Source organism: Oncorhynchus clarkii, chromosome 2, assembly GCF_045791955.1.
Source record: "Oncorhynchus clarkii lewisi isolate Uvic-CL-2024 chromosome 2, UVic_Ocla_1.0, whole genome shotgun sequence".
NCBI lineage: Eukaryota > Metazoa > Chordata > Actinopteri > Salmoniformes > Salmonidae > Oncorhynchus > Oncorhynchus clarkii.
The window spans coordinates 50,935,693-50,956,685 of record NC_092148.1 but is presented as its reverse complement, the minus strand read 5'-3'; the positions used below and the strand labels follow the sequence as shown (position 1 = coordinate 50,956,685).

General features: G+C 44.7%; 1 protein-coding gene across 2 annotated transcripts in view; it reads right to left on the bottom strand.

Moving 5' to 3' along the window:
• Window positions 1–20,993, bottom strand: part of LOC139369398 (ATP-binding cassette sub-family C member 8-like) — a 142,514-nt gene that overhangs the window by 19,608 nt on the left and 101,913 nt on the right. The window contains exons 21-28 of one of the 2 annotated variants that reach the window (XM_071108678.1): window positions 17,843–17,927; window positions 16,703–16,783; window positions 16,343–16,480; window positions 16,119–16,244; window positions 14,986–15,081; window positions 14,128–14,194; window positions 12,808–13,055; window positions 6,863–7,029 (exon numbers count right to left, since the gene is read on the bottom strand). In XM_071108678.1, the coding sequence (XP_070964779.1) occupies window positions 6,863–7,029; window positions 12,808–13,055; window positions 14,128–14,194; window positions 14,986–15,081; window positions 16,119–16,244; window positions 16,343–16,480; window positions 16,703–16,783; window positions 17,843–17,927 (1,008 nt within the window). Of the gene's footprint in view, window positions 1–6,862; window positions 7,030–12,807; window positions 13,056–14,127; window positions 14,195–14,984; window positions 15,082–16,118; window positions 16,245–16,342; window positions 16,481–16,702; window positions 16,784–17,842; window positions 17,928–20,993 lie in introns of both variants that reach the window. The other variant, XM_071108684.1, reaches the window with a different exon arrangement.

The following is a 20,993-nucleotide window of genomic DNA, read 5'->3' as shown; positions in this document are numbered from 1 at the left end:
ACTTGTGAAAGAGCACTTTAAAGCAGCCTTGTTTACCGGAAAAAGCTCACTCTTGCCTAGATTCAGCTTGTACCCTGAGATTGATCCAAACTTTTTAAGAACAGATAGGGCACGTGGCAATGAGGTATCGGGATTGGAGATAAACAAAAGGAGGTCGTCAGCATATAGCGAGACTTTCTGTTCTCAGCCCGCCCTGATTATGCCTTGAATGGCATCATCAGAGCGTAGTGCAATGGCGAGAGGCTCGATTGCCAAAGCAAACAACAAGGGGGAGAGTGGGCAACCCTGTCTGGATCCGCGGTGCAAGGGAAAATAGTCAGAGGACAAGTTATTAGTCCGTACCGAAGCCATGGGGGAAAAATAAAGAATCTTTATCCACGCAATGAATTTGGGGCCAAAGCCAAATCTATAAAGGGCAGCTGTTAGGTAATCCCACTCAACGCGGTCAAACGCTTTTTCGGCATCAAGTGAGACCACCACCTCCGGGTCCCCCGACGCTGGGGAGTACAGTATATTCATAAGGCGCCTAATATTGAAAAATAAATGCCTATTTCTCACAAAGCCAGTCTGGTCAGAGTGTATTACTTGGTGTAGCGAGCCTTCCATACGGATGGCTAAAAGCTTAGCTAGGATTTTGTAATCACAGTTTAAAAGCGAGATTGGGCGATAGGATCCACATTCCAGGGGATCTTTGTTTTTCTTTAGTAGTAATGAAATTGAAGCCTGATAAAGACTAGGCGGCAGCTTTGAAGTATTGAGGCACTCTGCAAATAGTCGGGACAAGAATGGGCAAAGCAGACCAGAAAACGTCCTGTAAAATTCGGTTGGAAAACCGTCCGGACCCGGTGATTTACCACTTTTCATTGCGGACACTGCTGTTGCAATCTCCTCAAGCGTAAATTCTTCTTCTAGACAGTCATGGGAGTCTGTATCAATTGAAGGCATATTCAAGCCATTAAAGAAGGAGTCAATCAGCAAAGGGTCTTGATGGGATTCAGAGGTGTATAGCGCAGAGTAAAATTGTTTAAATTGATCATTGATCTCTTTATGTATAACTGTGGTGGCACCAGACGGGGTCCTTATTTGTGGGATTAGCCGTGAGGCCTCAGATTTACGGATCTGATGTGCAAGGAGTTTACTGGCCTTGTCGCCTTGTTCATAGACTTTGTATCGAGCTCGCAAGAGTAACTGTTCAGCTTGCCTGGTAGAAAGCTCATCAAATTCAGATTGGAGTAGTTGGCGCTCTTTATGCAGATCAGAGGAAGGATCTGTAGCATACTTCTCATCCAATGTGGCTATGGACTCGCTCAGGTCCCGAAGTCGCTGGGAGCGAACTCTGTTTTGGTTGGCTGTATAAGAAATCATTTGGCCACGTAGGTATGCTTTGAGAGACTCCCATATGGTAGAGCGGGACATACCTGGTGTTGAATTAGTTTCTAGGAATAAGGCAATTTCAGAAGAAATGAAATTGACAAACTCCTTATCTGAGAGTAAAATGGGGTTGAGACGCCATTGATAACACCTAGGAGGTCGCTGGGGAAACTCTAGTTCAAGCACTAATGGTGAATGGTCAGAGATAACAATACTCTCGTAAGTACACTGCCGAAGGTTAGGCAGAAGTTTTTTGTCCAAAAAGAAGTAATCAATCCGGGAGTATGTTTGATGAACATGAGAATAAAAGGAATACTGTCTATCTGTAGGATGTAGGAAACGCCAGGCCTCAAACATAGCATATTTCTGAAGAAAGGATTGAATAAGTAGGGCACATTTAGATGGGCCTGTATTTGTTTGTGAGGACTTGTCCAGAACTGGGGACATTTTACAGTTGAAATCCCCCCCTAAAATCAACAAATGAGAATCTAAATTGGGAATAGCAGACAGAAAGGAAGAAATTAAACTTGTGTCATCCCAATTGGGAGCATAAACACTAGCCAAAACAAGAGGGGTAGAAAACAGTTCACCAGTTACTATGACGTATCGTCCCTTAGGATCAGCAATAACCTCAGAAGCTACAAAGGGAGTAGCTTTATCAACCAGAATAGCAGCACCTCTTGATTTACTATGAAAGTTTGAGTGGAACACTTGACCAACCCAGTCCTTACGCATCCTAAAATGCTCACCAGTCCTCAAGTGAGTCTCTTGTAGAAATGCAATATTTGCATTCAAACCCTTTAAGTGTGTCAACACCCTCTTACGCTTCACCGGGTTGTTAACCCCTTTGGTATTCCAAGAAATGTACTTGATCGTATTATTTCGGCCACTCTGGGCATTCCCGTTATTCAACCCTGTCATTAGAGCATAGAATGGAAAAGCAATGAGCGCCCAAAACCCCCAGAATAACTTGTCTCAGAGTAATAATGTACGGTGGTAAATGTTTGGAAAAAGTACAGGAAAAAAAACAGAAAAAAAAACTAAAAAGACAGAATGACAACATTAGAACTGAACAATTCAACCTGCCCCCCCACCCCCTCCCCCCATCCCAGACAATACCTCCCCAAATGAGGTACAAGCCTAAATAGAACATGTTCTCTTCGCACAGTATGTCTGTGAGAGTGCGGTCTTAAACCTAAACCCACAGTCCCGCTCTTTAAAGTCGCGTTTTGTTAGTGGATCAAGCAGCAAAAAGAAAGATTTGTATGTATTTTTTTCAAATAAAAAAAAAGGCGAATCCCTTGTGCAAACGGAATGACAAAAGCACCACTTGTAGATGTATATAATTGTATTCCCCGTCTTATAACAGGCATTGAGAGAGAAAATAAATAAAATGTATAAAGGCTCTCAGCCAAAAATCTAATTTGAAGTAAGGAAATCGTAGTTAGACAATCAAAAATAATAGTAATTATAATAGTAGTCTAGTTGAAGCTGAGACAGCTTACAACCAATACCAAAAAAACTACGTGTGCGCAACGTTGAACGTTTGCTGGGCATAAATGACGCTCAAAACTTTTACAATTAAAGTGAGGCCCCAGAAACCGTGTAGCCTCGGGAGACATTTACTGTTTACTGGGTCCATGCAAACGGATGCAGTAAACAAATAACCAAAACTATTTTGAGTCACTGAGACAATGTGTAAACAAACTAAATAGGTGAGCGAGATAAGGCACGCACACTAGATGATCAAAATATTAGATCACATCAAATAAGCCTGAATGGTTTCACCAACTATACAAGACTAGCCTGTTATATCTAAACATAATTGTACCACAAGTGGGGTACTTACAATCCACACTGTGAGCATATTCAAGACTTCTTGATGTGACGTTGAATGTGAGCCATAGCCTCATCCGGAGATTCAAATGTGTGGTCTTTACCCTCATGAGATATCCATAAACGGGCCGGGAATCGCAGTCCATACTTCACACTTGGATGGTCGCGAAGTACTCGTTTGGCCTGTCCGAAAGCTGCGCGCTGCCTGGAAACAGTGGGGGAGTAGTCCTGGTAAATGGAAAAGCTCTGTCCTTGAAAGCTCAGAGTGGTATTGCGGGCTCTTCGGAGGATCTCCATCTTCTCATGAAAAAAGTGCACTCGAAGAATTATGTCACGGGGCCTCTCCCCATCCCGGGGCTTTGGGCGCAGCGACCGGTGGGCTCGATCAATCAGGGGCTTTTCATCTAAGGCAAGAACATCCTTCAGCAGCCCTGAAACGAAATCCGTGGCGCGATGGGACTCTGGGACTGATACAAGTCTCAGATTATTACGGCGAGAGAATCCCTCTAAACTCACACAGCTCTCCCTCACCTTTTTCAAATCCGCAGCTAGGCGTTTAACTTCAGTCTCCAGGGATGTAGTTAAATCGGATACATTAGTAGCGGAGGCCTCCAGTGCTGTAATCGTTGTAGTGTGTGACGCAGTTGTTGTTTTGAGTAATGTAATTGCCGGAACAGTCTCGTTCCGCAGGATGGTTAAATCTGCTTTTAAAGTATCAGAAACCTCCTGTATTCTGGCCTCAATCGTAGCAACCACCTGTGTTTTCATTTCAACTATCTCAGAGCGTAGTAGTTTGATGGCCTCGAGAATGTTCATTTCAGCGCCGCCAGGCCAAGCCGCGCCCCCGGGTAAAGTGTGCGTCCCCGGGCCCTCAGACTCAGGAGAGGGCGGTGATGAGAGCGGGTCTTGTAGGCCGGGTTTTCTCAAAGTCATGCTCTTGGCCTTATGTTTGGTCGACATGCTGACATTCGGAAGCAAAGTAGTCTTGGTTTTTACGGAAAGGGACCACCAAATTAATATTTGAAAATAAATACGGTTCTGCTGCAGAATTCACATAAACTTTAAGAATACCACGGGAGCAAACGGAGAACACGTCAGTCACACATGGCGTCCCCTACCATCCCCCTAAAACTTGTTTTTCAACCACTCCACAAATGTCTTGTTAACAAACTATAGTTTTGGCAAGTCGGTTAGGACATCTAGTTTGTGCATGACACAAGTCATTTTTCCAACAATTGTTTACAGATTATTTCACTTATAATTCACTGTATCACAATTCCAGTGGATCAGAAGTTTACATACACTAAGTTGACTGTGCCTTTAAACAGCTTGGAAAATTCCAGAAAATGATGTCATGGCTTTAGAAGCTTCTGATAGGCTAATTGACATCATTTGAGTCAATTGGAGGTGTACCTGTGGATATTTTTCAAGGCCTGCCTTCAAATTCAGTGCCTCTTTGCTTGACATCATGGGAAACTCAAAAGATATCAACCAAGACTTCAGAAAATAAATTGTAGACCTCAGCAAGTCTGGTTCATCCTTGGGAGCAATTTTCAAACGCCTGAAGGTACCACGTTCATCTGTACAAACAATAGTACGCAAGTCTAAACACCATGGGACCATGCAGCCGTCATACTGCTCAGGAAGGAGACGCGTTCTGTCTCCTAGAGATGAACATACTTTGGTGCGAAAAGTGCAAATCAATCCCAGAACAACAGCAAAGGACCTTGTGAAGATGCTGGAGGAAACAGGTACAAAAGTATCTATATCCACAGTAAAACAAGTCCTATATCGACATAACCTGAAAGGCTGCTCAGCAAGGAAGAAGCCACTGCTCTTAAAACCACCATAAAAAAGCCAGACTACGGTTTGCAACTGCACATGGGGACAAAGATCGTACTTTTTGGAGAAATGTCTTCTGGTCTGATGAAACAAAAATAGAACTGTTTGGCCATAATGACCATCATTATGTTAGGAGGAAAAAGAAGGAGGCTTGCAAGCCGAAGAACACCATCCCAACCGTGAAGCATGGGGGTGGCAGCATCATGTTGTGGGGGTGCTTTGCTGCAGGAGGGACTGGTGCACTTCACGAAATAGATGGCATCATGAGGGAGGAAAATTATGGGGATATTTTGAAGCAACATCTCAAGACATCAGTCAGGAAGTTGAAGCTTGGTCGCTTGGCCCAAATGGACAATGACCCCAAGCATACTTCCAAAGTTGTGGCAAAATGGCTTAAGGACAACCAAATCAAGGTATTGGAGTGGCCATCACAAAACCCTGACCTCAATCCTATAGAAACGTTGTGGGCAGAACTGAAAAAGCGTGTGTGAGCAAGGAGGCCTACAAACCTGATTCAGTTACACCAGCTCTGTCAGGAGGAATGGGCCAAAATTCACCCAACTTATTGTGGAAAGCTTGTGGAAGGCTACCCAAAACATTTGAGCCAAGTTGAACAATTTAAAGGCAATGCTACCAAATACTAATTAAGTATGTAAACTTCTGACCCACTGGGAATGTGATGAAAGAAATAAAAGCTGAAATAAATCATTGTCTCTGCTAATATTCCGACATTTCACAATCTTAAAATAAAGTGGTGATACTAACTGACCCAAAACAGGGAATTTTTACTAGGATTAAATGTCAGGAATTGTGAAAAAAGGAGTTTAAATATATTTGGCTAAGGTGTACGTAAACTTCCGACTTCAACTGTATGTTTTAAAGCTCATCTGTACCACCTTGAGTAGAAAAAGCTGATGTCACATCAGCAATGTTTCTGTTACAAATTCTATTCCTCTGAGGATTTTGAGGAATTTCATTTTAAAGCAAGAAGACAATGTAAAGTAACTTTTCTTCTTGGCCACCACCTCATCTAAAACGGTTCGGTACAGAGTAGAGTTCGGTCAATCGCGAACGAGTGGCTCTTTTTGAACGGATCTTTTTTGGTGAAAGTCGGGAACCCTAATTGCATCGGTGAAAGAGCCGTTCATTTGGCTCACAAATTTGCATACTGCTACCACTGATTTTTGAGCTCAAAACAATGTTTTTCTGCAGACAAGGTAGAAAATAATGATCTAAAAAGAGGGTGAATCCTGACTGCAGAAACCATCAGAAGAGGGGGAGAGCGTGTCAATCTGGTCCACGCTGACTCTTTCAGTGCCAAAAAATATATATCCATGTAATAATTTGGCCATAATTTGGCCAGGTACACATTTATTTGAACATGACATGATGGTAAACTACTTTTTGGGCTTCACATTGGACATTAGCTTTTTTTAATGGTTCTAGGTTGATTTCTTTGGCATTTTAAACGAAGAGTCGTTTGGGAGCCAAATGAGCTGGATGCCCATCACTAGTACAGAAGCCCAACCACAGAGTCATTAGTTATCAGTGATCTGACACTGCGCTGGCGTTGCCGGGGTTTCAGTGTGTGGCAGGCAGATGGGCCTCTGGGTAATGGGGCGGATCACAGTGTTTACAGTGTCTCACCAAGCAACCCAAAATGATTGATCATCACACACACACACACACACACACACCAACACATTATACACAGTCACACACACACTCACAACCTGCCCTCCCTAGAGTAGTAATAGGTACCATAAAATGCACATGATGCATCAAACATACACATGAACGCACACACCTTTACCTCATAGGGGCCAGTATGATCTTGCTGAGCAGGTTGTGGTGTAGTTCTTTGGCCACTCTCAGGCCTGTCCACTCAACGGCCACAGAGGTGACCAGACACAGAACGATGCCCAGACAGCACAACACACTGAACACCGACAGGTACCACGAGTGGCTGAACCCACACTCCTAAAGGGGGTACACAGGGAGAAGAGGGTGGGTTAGAGAGCTCTGTGTGTGTGTGTGTGTGTGTGTGTGTGTGTGTGTGTGTGTGTGTGTGTGTGTGTGTGTGTCTGAGACATCAGGATATATGATAAACAGTAGCAGCACTGTATATGATGAATGTATGTGCGTGCGTGTAGAGTCAGTTTAAATGTGTGTGCATGCTATGTGTGTGTAAGCAAATTATGAAGGGTGTATGTAGTTTGAGCTTCATCACACTCTGGGGTCATTAGAGAACATGTCACAAACCAAAATAACATCACACCCCTTCTCTCACGGACACTCTCTCTCTCACACACACAGACAAATACTATAGTTTGCTATAGAATACTACAGTACTTACTATAGAATTGTAGAATATTGTAGAATACTACACTACACACTGTAGTATCCCTCAGTCATTGGTAGTACTTACTATAGAATGTTGTAGTATACTGTAAAACATACTATAGTAAATACTAAAGTATTATCCGAGAACAAAAACACTGTAGGAAATACTACAGTTACGTCCACAACAAGCACTACAGTCCGTAAAAACACTACATTTAAAAAAATTGGTTATGGAAAATGTACTCTTTCAGTATTTCGTCAGTTCTCCTCAAGGAGAAAGCCTCCACTTCTATGTCAAAGATAATAAAACAAAAACACTATAGTAATTACTACAGAAATGTGTGCAAAAACAATAAAGTAAATACTATAGTATAAACTACAGTTATTTTACTACATGTATTTATACTACAGATAAATGTAAATACTACAGTAAATACTACATTATTCATTGTAGTGTCTTTGCTGACTTAATACTACAGTGAAGTATGTACACTGTAGTATCTTTTCATGTGGTCACACACACAAATACATACCAACACCTAGATCCCTCTCAGAGTAACCCTGAGCTCTACCGTCTGTAACGTGAACTCTAGTGATGAGGAATAGTGACTAATGAGGAAGGAATTAGCTGACTACGTTGGCAAATTAACAAAAGTCACCAAAGCTGAACTGGCTAAATTTGGACATGTGTGAAACAACTGCCGACACTATATTGGGCCCCCACACCACCCCTACCTCTCTCCCTCCCTCCCTGCCCTCTCTTTCTTTTCTCTCCATCTCTCTCTCCCTATTTGCCTGGCTGTCTCTATGTCGCTCTCCATCTGTGCCCTGTCTTCTTCCTCTCGCCTCCTCCACTCTAATCCAGGGCAGTGATATTAAAAGATAAAGGCTAAATTGACCCCTGAGGTAAGCTAGAATGCGATTTAACACAATCAAACATTCAGAGCCAAACCCCCTCTAGCCAAGGATAATAAAGTGACTGGGGAAATGAAAGGGATATGTCTTACAAGTCAAATAATACATTTATGTTTCCCTCCGATGAATTAGTCAGTCAGACAATCACTGTAAGGGCCTGACAGAATGAATGGGCTTCTAATTCAAGGTCAAAGACAATTTAAGGGTTCTGTGCGTTGGAGATTTCTTATGTCCTCCCCAGAGTGTGAAAGACAGAGGGGGAAAACACTGAAGCTAATGAACACACAGAAACACCTTTGATAATCAGACATTTGGGATGTGACCCATATGGGTGATTGTGTGTGTGTGTGTGTGTGTGTGTGTGTGTGTGTGTGTGTGTGTGTGTGTGTGTGTGTGTGTGTGCGTGTGTGTGTGTGCGTGTGTGCGTGTGTGTGTGCGTGTGTGTGTGTGTTACGGGGAACAGCTGTGTTTGAGCCCCAGAGAGAGATGCAGCAGTGATTGTCATGTATACTGTCAGTCTTTGTGTTGCCAGATTGAGGTTTGTTCGGTGCAGTGGGCACGAGGCAGTCCTCACAGCTGCAGTGTGCATTGGGTCTCTGTTAGATAGCGTGACAAAGGTTTGGAGTGTCCCCACATGTCTGTGGCTAAATTGGCTCTGGTTAGAATCACTAAAGTAATAGAGCATTGTGTGTGTGTGTGTGTGCACGTGTGTGTGCGTGTATGTGCGTGTGTGTGTGTGTGTGCTCACGTACGGTGTGTGAGAGAGGGAGCGAGACTATGATTAGGCTAAAGTGTAAACGTACGTGAAAGTGCAGACATGTCTATTTGTGTGTGTGTGTGTGTGTGTGTGTGTGTGTGTGTGTGTGTGTGTGCTCACGTACGGTGTGTGAGAGAGGGAGCGAGACTATGATTAGGCTAAAGTGTAAACGTACGTGAAAGTGCAGACATGTCTATTTGTGTGTGTGTGTGTGTACGTGTGTGGGCATAACTATCTACTGTATCAGCTGCTGTCCCCTGCCACCCGCTGGATGACTGTATGAAATGTGACCTGGCATTAAGCAGAGGACACAGTCTATTAATAAGAGGCTGGGTTTAGTAGCGCCAGGATAACCCACACACCTGCCACGGCCCTAATGTGTGAATGACACAGCTTACCCTCTCCTGTAATTATATATGCATGCTTGTGTGTGTATACTCTCCTGTATATATATATATATATATATATATATATATATATATATATATATATATATATATATATATATATATATATATATATATATACATACATGCTTGTGTGTGTATACTCAATTCCTAATAACGGTAATGACATTACGCCACTCTAATTACATTGCAATGCCATTTGGAAAAAGGCTTTCTAAGTGTCCAAATATGATTGTTATATTATGAATACACAATGAGGTTGGGGAGACATTGCCATGATGAGAATATCAATCCTATCTTTGTGAGGGTAATATTTATTGGAACCGGGAACACATCCGGTTATAATTCACAATCAACGGAGACCATGCAACAAAAAAATATATATATTACACACACACACAAGGGTCAACTCAGATAGTCTGTGTAGCAATTTTGTTAGCTATTTAGCTGACTTATGGCTTGGGGATTTAAGCTGTTCATTAGCCTGTTGGCGTCAGACTTGATGCAGCGGTAACATTTGCCGTGAGGAAGCAGAGAGAACCGTCTATGGCTTAGGTGGCTGGAGTCGTTAATGATTTTCCGGGTCTTCCTTTCACACCGCCTGGTATAGATGTCCTGGATGTCAGGGAGCTCGGCCCCAGTGATATACTGGGCTGTCCGCACCAACCTCTGTAGCGCCATGCGATCGAGGGCGGTGCTGTTGCCATATCAAGCAGAGATGCAGCCAGTCAAGATGCTCTCAATGGTACAGCTGTGGAACTTTTTGAGGATTTGAGGTCCCATTCCAAACCTTTTCAACCTCCTGAGGGGGAAGAGGCTCTGTCGCGCCTTCTTCACGAATGTGGGCGTGTGGAGCATTTTAAGTCCTTAGTGATTTGGACATTGAGTAACTTGAAGCTCTTGAACTGCTCCACTGCAGCCCGGTCGATGTGGATGGGGGCGTGCTCGCCCCTCGATTTCCTGTAGTCCACAATCAGCTCCTTGGACTAAAGTTGAGGGAGAGGTTGTTGTCCCGGCACCACCCTGCCAGGTAACTGACCACCTCCCTGTAGACTGTCTCATCGTTGCAGGTGATCAGGCCTACCACCGTCGTGTCGTCAGCATACTTGATGATTGTGTTGAAGTCGTGCAAGCCCAAGCAGTCGTGGGTGACCAGGGAGTACAGAAGGGGACTAAGCACACACCCCTGTGGGGCCCCCTTGTTGACGGTCAGTGTGGCGGAGGTGATGTTGTCTACCCTCACCCCCTTGGGTCGGCCTGTCAGGATGTCCAAGATCCAGTTGCAAAGGGGGATGTTCAGTCCCAGGGTCCTAAGCTTGGTGACGAGCTTGGAGGGAAAATGGTGTTGAATGCTAAGATGTAGTCAATGAACAGCATTCTCTCATAGGTACTCCTCTTATCTGCAGAGGCTTTAATCAAAACAGATCTAAAGAGTTTTTAGATTTCGACACCGTTTTCCCATTCATGCAGTTCTTAATTGATATATGCAAATGAGACTACGTTTAGCTCATGGGCAACACACACGTTTGGAGGATCCATCTGAGAGAGTTTATGTGCATTACGTCTATGTCAGAAGTAGTGCATGTAAATCAATATTTGGTTTGTTGGTAACATTATTTGATGGTCCTATTTCAAATGTATTTACCTGGTATCTAAAATCAACATTGTAGTTGGCTGAATTATCATGTAGAGTGGCTTGCGAAAGTATTAATCTCCTTGTCATTTTTGGGAGGTTTGTATCATTTGATTTACATAACATGCCTACCTACCACTCTGAAGATGCAAGGTATTTTTTTATTGTGAAACAAACAAGGTGTTCAGTCCCAGGGTCCTAAGCGTGCATAACTATTCACCCCCCCAAAATCAATACTTTGTAGAGCCACCTATCTCAGCAATTACAGCTTCAAGTCTCTTTGGGTATGTCTCTATAAGCTTGGCACATCTAGCCACTGGGATTTTTGCCCATTCTTCAAGGCAAAACTGCTCCAGTTTGATGGACTCAGTTTGATGGTAAGTCATACCACAGATTCTCAATTGGATTGAGGTCTGGGATTTGACTAGGCCATTCCAAGAGATGTAAATGTTTCCCCTTAAACCACTCGAGTGATGCTTTAACAGTATGCTTAGGGTCATTGTCCTGCTGGAACGTGAACCTCCGTCCCAGTCTCAAATCTCTGGAAGACTAAAGCAGGATCCCTCAAGGATTTCACCATCCATCATTTCTTCAATTCTGACCAGTTTCCCAGGCCCTGCTGATGAAAAACATCCCCACAGCATGGGATGGTATTCTCAGGGTGATGAGAGGTGTTGGGTTTGCGCCAGACATAATGTTTTCCTTGATGGCCAAAAAGCTAAATTTTAGTCTCACCTGACCAGAGTACCTTCTTCCATATGTTTGGGGAGTCTCCCACATGCCTTTTGGTGAACACCAAACGTGTTTGCTTATTTTTTTCTTTAAGCAATGGCTTTTTTTCTGGCCACTCTTCTGTAAAGCCCAGCTCTGTGGAGTGTACTGCTTAAAGTGGTCCTATGGACAGATATTCCAATCTCCGCTGTGGAACTTTGCAGACCCTTCAGGGTTATCTTTGGTCTCTTTGTTGCCTCTCTGATTAATGCCCTGCTTGCCTGGTCCTTGAGTTTTGGTGGGCGGGCCTCTCTTGGCAGGTTTGTTATGGTGCTATATTCCATTTTTTAATAATGGATTTAATGGAGCTCTGTGGGATGTTCAAAGTTTCTGATATTTTTGTTATAACCCAACCCTGAACTGTACTTCTCCACAACTTTGTCCCTGACCTGTTAGGAGAGCTCCTTGGTCTTCATGTTGCCGCTTGCTTGGTGGTGCCCCTTGCTTAATGGTGTTGCAGATTCTGGGGCCTTTCAGAACAGCTGTATATATACTAAGATCATGTGACAGATCATGTGAAACTTAGATTGCACACAGGTGGACTTTATTTAACTAATTATGTGACCTGAAGGTAATTGGTTGTACCATATTTATTTAGGGGCTTTATAGCAAAGGGGGTGAATAGATATGCACGCACCACTTTTCACCACCAGTTATTTCTTTTTCATTTCACTTCACCAATTTGGACTATTTTGTTTATGTCCATTATATGAAATCCACATAAAAATCTATTTAAATTATAGGTTGTAATGCAACAAACTAGGAAAAACACCAAGGGGAGTGAATACTTTTGCAAACTAACATTTCACCAGGTCCTTTAAAGTAAATACTACACTGTAAGGTAAAGAGTGTACTGTAGATTAAAGCATAACCACAGTGTTTTAAAAGCACATTGCATTTGGTTTGGTAGAAATTGAAGCCTGTCACCTGACCTGAACGACGGTGCAGTTCCTCCCGGTGGCTTCCATCTTGGCATTGATGACGCGGGAGGTCCAGTGGGCCAGCCAGTAGTCGATGGCAACCATGAGGGAGTGTTTAAAGAGCTGTGATAGGAGGAGCAACAGCAGGAGGAGGAGCCCTGCAGAGGACAGGTAGACCCCACAGGAGTGCCAGGGGATGGTGGTGCGGTGACGCATGGCCTGGGACAGATTGTCATCCTCGTCACTGTCCACAGACTCTTCTGGAAGAACAGAGATATGCATGAGAGAGGGATAGACTGTGTGAGGGGGGGGGCTGTGTGTGTGTGTGTCCACTATATATATATGCCCCTTCCATCTCGCCTCTCTCGGCTTCTCCCCTCCTCCTCTCTCCCCCTGTATCCCGGTCTCTCTTCTTCTTCTCCATGTCCTTTCTCTCTCTCTAATGGTTACAATATGACAGGCGTATCTGTGTGGCTAGAGAGGAGCAGGAGGACAGGAAGTGAAATAGGACTCATGAGAGGAAGGCTCTGTTTCAGCTACTGACTGAAAGACTGGAAGGCAGAGTGATAGGCCATTTCACAGCAGCTCAGGTGGCGAGAGAGAGAGAAAAAGTTAGAGAGAGAAATGAGAGGGGGAAGAGAAAAGACGGGGAAAAGGGGAAGAGAAAAGACAGAAATATAGCTTCAGCTAGAGACAGAGCAGGGTCATGGCTAGAAGGGTAAAATGAAGTAGATTTTTTTGTGGTTGTTGCATTTTAGCTAACCCTAACCATTTTTATACACCTTAACCAAATCCCCCTAACCTGCTACGAAAATTAAAATCTGACATTCCTTTGACAAAAGCTGGATCCCTTCTAGCCATGACCACACGGCCAACTGGTCGTTCAGTCCTGCATCGATACATTGTTTGTTTCCTAATGGGAAACATCATTTGTTTCATGTGTTGGGTTAGACCGAGCACGTAGAGCAGGGACAGTAGACAGGACACATTGACCATGGGCAGCGGAGCAGTGCCGACGACTACCCACCTCTTCCCCTTATTGAAACATACATGACACCATGCGGGCAAGCCTCAGTGCTGACGACTGAATGGGCGTGTCTCCGGGACAGGCCGGAGGGAGAGATCAGGAAAGAAAGAGCGAAAGATGGGAGGGAAAGAGAGAGGGAGAAAAACAAGAGAATGGAAATGGCACGAAGCGGAGCATGGGTAGAGTCTGCGAGCTGCAAGCCTACACGGGAGCCACACGGAACTGCGCCCCGCAGTTGCAACACGATGACACAGACTGGTCGCGGACCGGGAACCACTCAGTAAAACCATGCGGTCGGCCCAAACCTGCCACGTCTACAAGAGCAGCGGCACCCTGCGCTGGGGTTGTCTCAGTCCACACCGGGGTGACACCAGAACACAGGAGACAACACAGAACACAGAATAAAGAGCACAGTACCACTACCATGACACTGTCACCTCAGCACATAGGATGCATTTGCCCTTAGATAGATCCTGATCTTGAGTCAGTTTTGCGGAAAAAGGTAATGATTTGGGGATGGGGATGGTACGCTGATCCTAGATCTGTGCCTAAGGGCAACTTCTATCTGGACATCACAGCGGAGAGACACACACACAGGGTTTGTCCCAATACTCTGAACCAGTGTGGGACTCTGGTTCTAGGGAGCAGCAGTGTGCTGGTTCTTCTATCAATGGCATTGATTCTTCACCTGGCTTGTCAGGCCTAAAACCAATTGTTGGTTGAAGGATGAAAATCAGCAGAAAATGTAGCCCCCCCCAAGGACCAGATTCCCCCCTTTCCCTTTTCAACAGATCTTAAAAGAGGTGGAAGTCTCTGGCCCAGGACTTGACTAGTCCACGTCTTTTACAGATCAGTGTTGACAAAGAAAGAGAAAAGAGCGCAGAGTTTGAGCTGAGGTAGTTTACTGGGACATCGCCACAGACAGACCCCACAGGATCACACACACACCGTTAAACCCACTATAGGTTCAAAAACTGATACTCTGCAGAGGCATCCCATTTTAACACCTAGTAAATGTAGCACCTGACATTTTGTGGTCTCCACAAACAAAGCATACTGAAGTAACTATGCCCATGCTAACCCCCCTAGTTCCCATTAGCGAGTGATTGACAGCCGGTGTCCTTCAATCCCATTGGGAAGTTTGTGAACTTTGACCTCTCACCTTTGTCCTCCTCCTCAGTCTTGGCGGCCTCTTTGGAGTACATGGCTCTCCGCAGGTTCTTGCGCTCCAACACCGTCATACTCTCAGGCACTGTCTCCTGGAGAACGCACACGGACACACATCAGAGTTTCAGCTGAGATAGTTTGCTGAAATAGATTTGACCAGATGAATTTAAAGCAGAGCAGGAAAAAAGGAGCCAAAAAGAACAAGCCCCGTACAAACGTCTCAATTGCTCATCAGTTGTGTGACCCTGTGACGAAGTCGGCCGTTACGTTGTGCACCTCCCTTTTTCCACATTTTGTTATATTATAGCCTTATTCTAAAATTCTCATCAATCTTCACACAATACCCATAAGGACAAAGCAAAAACGGTTGTTTTTTGGGGGAAAATGTTGCTAATTTATTACAAATTAAGAAACAGAAATAGCTTATTCACATAAGTATTCAGACTCTTTGCTAGGAGACTCGAAATTGAGCTCAGGTGCATCCTGTTTCCATTGATCATCCTTGAGATGTTTCTACAACTCGATTGGAGTCCACCTGTAGTAAAAGGCTGTAACGTAACAAAATGTGGAAAAAGTCAAGGGGTCTGAATACTTTCCGAATGCACCGTATCTGTATATGGTTGCGTTTAAACAGGCAGCTACATTTTGGGGTGCGTTCAGTTCGCTCCCAACGTTTACGACATTGCGTGACTGTTTGTACTGAATGACACGTTTCCCTAACAGAGTGCTCACGGTTCTTTAAACAGCCGTTGAGGTATGTTTGCTCCCGTGTGGTGGGTGTGGCAAGGTGAGGCCTGATCAATATGGGTGTAAACATTTCAAATCGCTAAAACTCCTGCGGCACACCATACAAAATCATCACACCGTTCTTCAAACTGGTTGTTCAGTACGCCACCGTTTCCGTTTAATTCAACATTACACACCGTTATTTCGTACTGAACGCAGGAGCCCTGATCTTTTTTCACTTATTAGTCTTCTGACCAATCAGATCAGCTATTTTGACTAATAACTGGGCAAACGATCAGAATTGGGCTGCCCGTGTAAACTCAGGCCTATGAGAGGTGAGGTGTCATCATCACACCCCTTTTGACCCTATTTCCACCTGGAGACACGCGGTCCGATACAGTACCTTCTCAAACTCTCCGTCCTGCCGGTGCATCAGGGTCTTCCACTGCTCAAACAGCTCCGGTTCAGAGTTCTGGATGTCTTTCAGAGTCCCCTCGGTTTGAGTGGTCCCGTTCTTCATCGCTACGATCTGACCACGGAGGGAGAGAGGGACTGCATTAGTGGCCGTCTGGATGTGAGTGGAAACACAATACACACACATGCGTGCCACGCACACTCTACTCTCACCCAGTCCGCGTGGGGTAGGTACTGTAGCTTGTGAGTGACCAGCACCACAGTCCTCTTCTCTTCTCTCAGCAGTTTGAGGATGCCCTCCTGCATCAGGTGGTCACTCAGGTGAATGTCCAACGCTGAGAACGGGTCATCCTGAAACAACACAGAGGGACATGCTTCCATGGCCTACAATCAAAGACACTGTATTCTAGCTTCCTCCCAATGTTTCCAACGCAGAATAAATGAATGCAGAGACGAGGTGAAGAGTGGTTTGCAAAAGGGGGAGAATATCGGTTACTTGGATTTCAGTTCTATGTGACTCAACATGATTCTTGTGGATGAAGCTGAGGTCACCGTGTAGACAGGTTCTCTCACCAGGAAGACCACGTTGGCCTGTTGGTACAGGGCTCTGGCCACACCTATACGCTGGCGCTGCCCTCCAGATAGAACTATACCCTGTGGAGAGAGAGGGAGGACGGACGGAATGAATGGAGGTACGTGGAGTGTACAGTCTCAGCGTTATCAGACCACATTTTTTTTTTTTTTTTTTTATTTTACCTTTATTTAACCAGGCAAGTCAGTTAAGAACAAATTCTTATTTTCAATGACGGCCTAGGAACAGTGGGTTAACTGCCTGTTCAGGGGCAGAACGACAGATTTGTACCTTGTCAGCTCGGGGGTTTGAACTCGCAACCTTCCGGTTACTAGTCCAACGCTCTAACCACTCTAACCACTAGGCTACCCTGCCGCCCCTGTGTGTGTGTGTGTGTGTGTGTGTGTGTGTGTGTGTGTGTGTGTGTGTGTGTGTGTGTGTGTGTGTGTGTGTGTGTGTGTGTGTGTGTGTGTGTGTGTGTGTGTGTGTGTGTGTGTGTGTGCGTGTGCGCGCGTGATTGAGTGTCAGGAGCTCTCCCCAAATGTAGACTGATGTATCTGCCCTCTTCTTCCTTTACTGCCACTAAGACTCGATGTAGTGGAAATATCTACTATCCACTTCTCTCTGCATAACAGGGTCATGCCTATTCTATAGAAGTAGTAGTGCACATCAATTAACACACACACACATCACCCAGAACTAAAATCTTGCGTATGTTCACGTAGTCTATTCACGAGAGGTTACACAAACAGCAACATTACAGAAATAAACACCACAATATTATTAAAACACACACACACTCACACCTTTGTCACAGAAACACAACTAAGACCTGCTTACGTAACAGAATGATGCCTGAACAAAACAAAAATGACAGTGTACTGGGTGAGCTCTGGTGAAGCTAGCTTCCTGTACATACAGTATAAACAACCAGACAGGTGGTGACAGGGCTCTCTATAGCGAAAGAGATTCTGTCTCAAACCTGAATACATCAAGATTCTATAAAGGTTATACTGGATTACTGCTATTATAATGTGGTCCCCTCGATTGCCATTTAGTAAGTGAGAATGACAAGAGACAGGAGCGAGTGGTCCCGAGTGACAGAAACAGTGACAGAGACAGTGACGGTGCGGGTCACTGACCCTCTCTCCGATCTCCGTCTGGTCTCCCTGTGGCAGGATGTCGATATCCGGCTGCAGGGAACACGCCTCGATGACAGCCTTGTACCTGGACAACACAGAAACAGATAATCAGATGACAACCGTGACATTAAAACAAATACCCTGAAATGTCAATGGGCTGAGGAAAGCTGAACAGATTCCTAGTGATTTGTACTGTCAGAGTAACGATATCATGGTACACTGTAAAAAAAAAAAAATTGTTACCGTTGTTTTTACGGTAATTTACAGGTAGTAAAAGTACATTTTACAGTAAAAGAAATGGTACAGTATGTTACCATAACCAGTTTTATGGTACCAATACGGTTACTGTAATCCATTTACGGCATCCAATACTCTTACTGTTATCTATGTACCGTAAGACAGCAACAGTATATTATTCTAAGGTTGTATTCAGGATAAACATCTCCACAGAGAAGAACATTTTAAGAGGATCAAGTTAAACATTGAATCTCTAAATGGGTCTAACGTACGTAGACCTGCGCGCATGCACGTTTGTAGGGGGCTTGGGGAGTCAGAGATGCTTAACCAAGCAAGAGGAGCCAAGGCACTCTTTTTTTTTTTGTATTCTCGCTCGCGAGGACGATTGAACTTCCGGATCCGGCGTTCTACGCTCGTGTACAAGCGCGAGCTACACGTCAGGCTAGTCTGGCGTTCTATTTTACAACACACCTCTTTGCCACAGAAGCAAACATGTCTCTTTTTTGTATTGCAGTTGCTAGAGCTTGGACTGCTACTACTACTCATGAGAGGGGGGTGGGGTGGGGTGAGAATTGCTGTCCAGCTGTAGACAACGAGGCTAGACCCTCATCTACATAACACCAGGTTGTGTGTAGTGGCCTGTCAATGGAGCTCATGTACAAAAACCCAACAAGTTTACCGAGTGACTGATTGAAAACAACAATACTTTTGGCCACTTGTACAAATAACCAGACAAATACATTTGCAGAACTTTCAGATATGTGTTTACGATCACAAGCGGAACATAGTCCGACGTAAAACAATCCCACACACAGGTGGGAAAGGGAAATAAGAGAAAACAAACACCAGTAATATGGGAACGAGGAAATACGTTTTAAAAAACATTTACACACACACAAAAAAAACAAACAGGTAAATTACCCACCACCCTAATGTATGAATGAGAGAAGAAGAAAAAAAAGCACACAACCATTTTGGGGTTTGAGACAAAACGGGAGGAGTTGATCGGCAGGAATAGACACCACACATGGTACCGTGACGTCGTAGACGGTTTTATTTTTGCTGGACGCTGCTGTTGTTTCTGTAACTCTTGCTGCTGTTTCTTTAAGGCATCCACCCGCAGTTTGGGTCATGTAAGGACAGTGTTGTGTTGTCTCACCAGCTCGCACAGACGTTCCACCAAAACTGGACATAATTGCGCTTAGCAAAATCTCATTGTAAAAAAAAAACAAAAAAAAAGGACATTTGCAAGCGGTAGAAGAACGTCCATCTCGTCTGTGTTTATACCAGAAGGGATACTGGGAAAATGTGATGGAGACACAGCGGTGGGACTTACGTTGCAAAACTCATTCAATACTGCCCCTCAGTCTTCGCAAGGGATAACACGTCAGGTCTCAATTTTCATGTAGGAGAGAAACTGTGTCGAATGTTGGAGAATATTAGCTGGACCCCTTTTGTGACGACATTGCAACACTGCGCTACGCTCCATCGGCCCCGTCTGCGTATTGTCTGTAGACCCCTTAAGAAGACTTGAATTATATAAAGGGATGAATGAAGCGTCTGGCCCTGGGGCTTTATTAAAGAGAGATGGAAAGAGAGAGAGAGAGAGAGAGAGAGAGAGAGAGAGAGAGAGAGAGAGAGAGAGAGAGGGTGGAGAGGGAATGAGAGGACAGATAAAAAGAGAGAAAAAAAGAAAAGCCCGAAGAGGAGAATAAAACAGACAGGCTTTAGGAAGGGAACAATAGAGCAGCATCTGGGGTAGTTACAGTAAAACGTCTAAAATGAATGCATCCAGGACTATAACATACACGTTTGGTTCGCCATCCTCAAGTCAGCGGCTAGGAGGGTCCTGGACGAAGACAACGTCTGGACTGGGGAACGAAAATGGCCGGTCCAGTTGAGACCGGACCCAACCGCTCCCCAGCACCATCACACTGGGGAACAACAGAGGTTCCGTCCACTACTACGGCATGCCCAAAACTGTGCAGGAACTGTGGCCAACTGGGCCATCTGGCTACAGTCTGCAAGATCTGTAAAGACAGACTGTGTATCCATACGCCCGTACAACCTGTGCGGGAAAGAGCACCACTTCTTCAAAACCTGCCCCAGTTCCTAGGCCAGCAGGGCAAGGGCTAACGCCACCAACCGCAACCACACTAACCCAAATCCCAACCTCCCACCCCCAGACAACAACGAAGACACAGAACCAGACTCCAGACCTCTCCACAGGCACCGCCCAATCCACCTCCCAAGATGTCCCAGAAACAGCCCCCACCTCTGCCCCCCCAACAAATCCTGTCCTCGCCACCCCCCCTCGTCAAAGGGAAGCCAGTTTCGAAAGTTACCATACAACCGGAAGAACCCCTCGCCTCACAACTCCTTTTCTTAGATGATGATGACCCAAACTGGACAAAAAAATTACCAAACGTAAAAGACCAGACAAACAACAGACCAACAAGAGACCAGACAAACAACAGACCAGACAAGAAACCAGACAAACAACAGACCAACAAGAGACCAAACAAACAGACCAACAAGAGACCAGACAAGAGACCAGACCAACAAGAGACCAGACCAACAACAGACCAGACAAACAACAGACCACCTAGAGACCAGACAAACAACAGATCAGACAAGAGACCAGACAAACAAGAGACCAACAAGAGACCAGACAAACAAGAGACCAACAAGAGACCAGACAAACAAGAGACCAACAAGAGACCAGACAAGAGACCAGACAAACAGCAGACCAAAAAGAGACCAGACAAACAAGAGACCAGACAAGACACCAGACAAACAAGACACCAGACAAATAAGAGACCAGACAAGAGACCAGACAAACAACAGACCAGACAAACAACAGACCAACAAGAGACCAGACAAACAACAGACCAGACAAACAACAGATCAACAA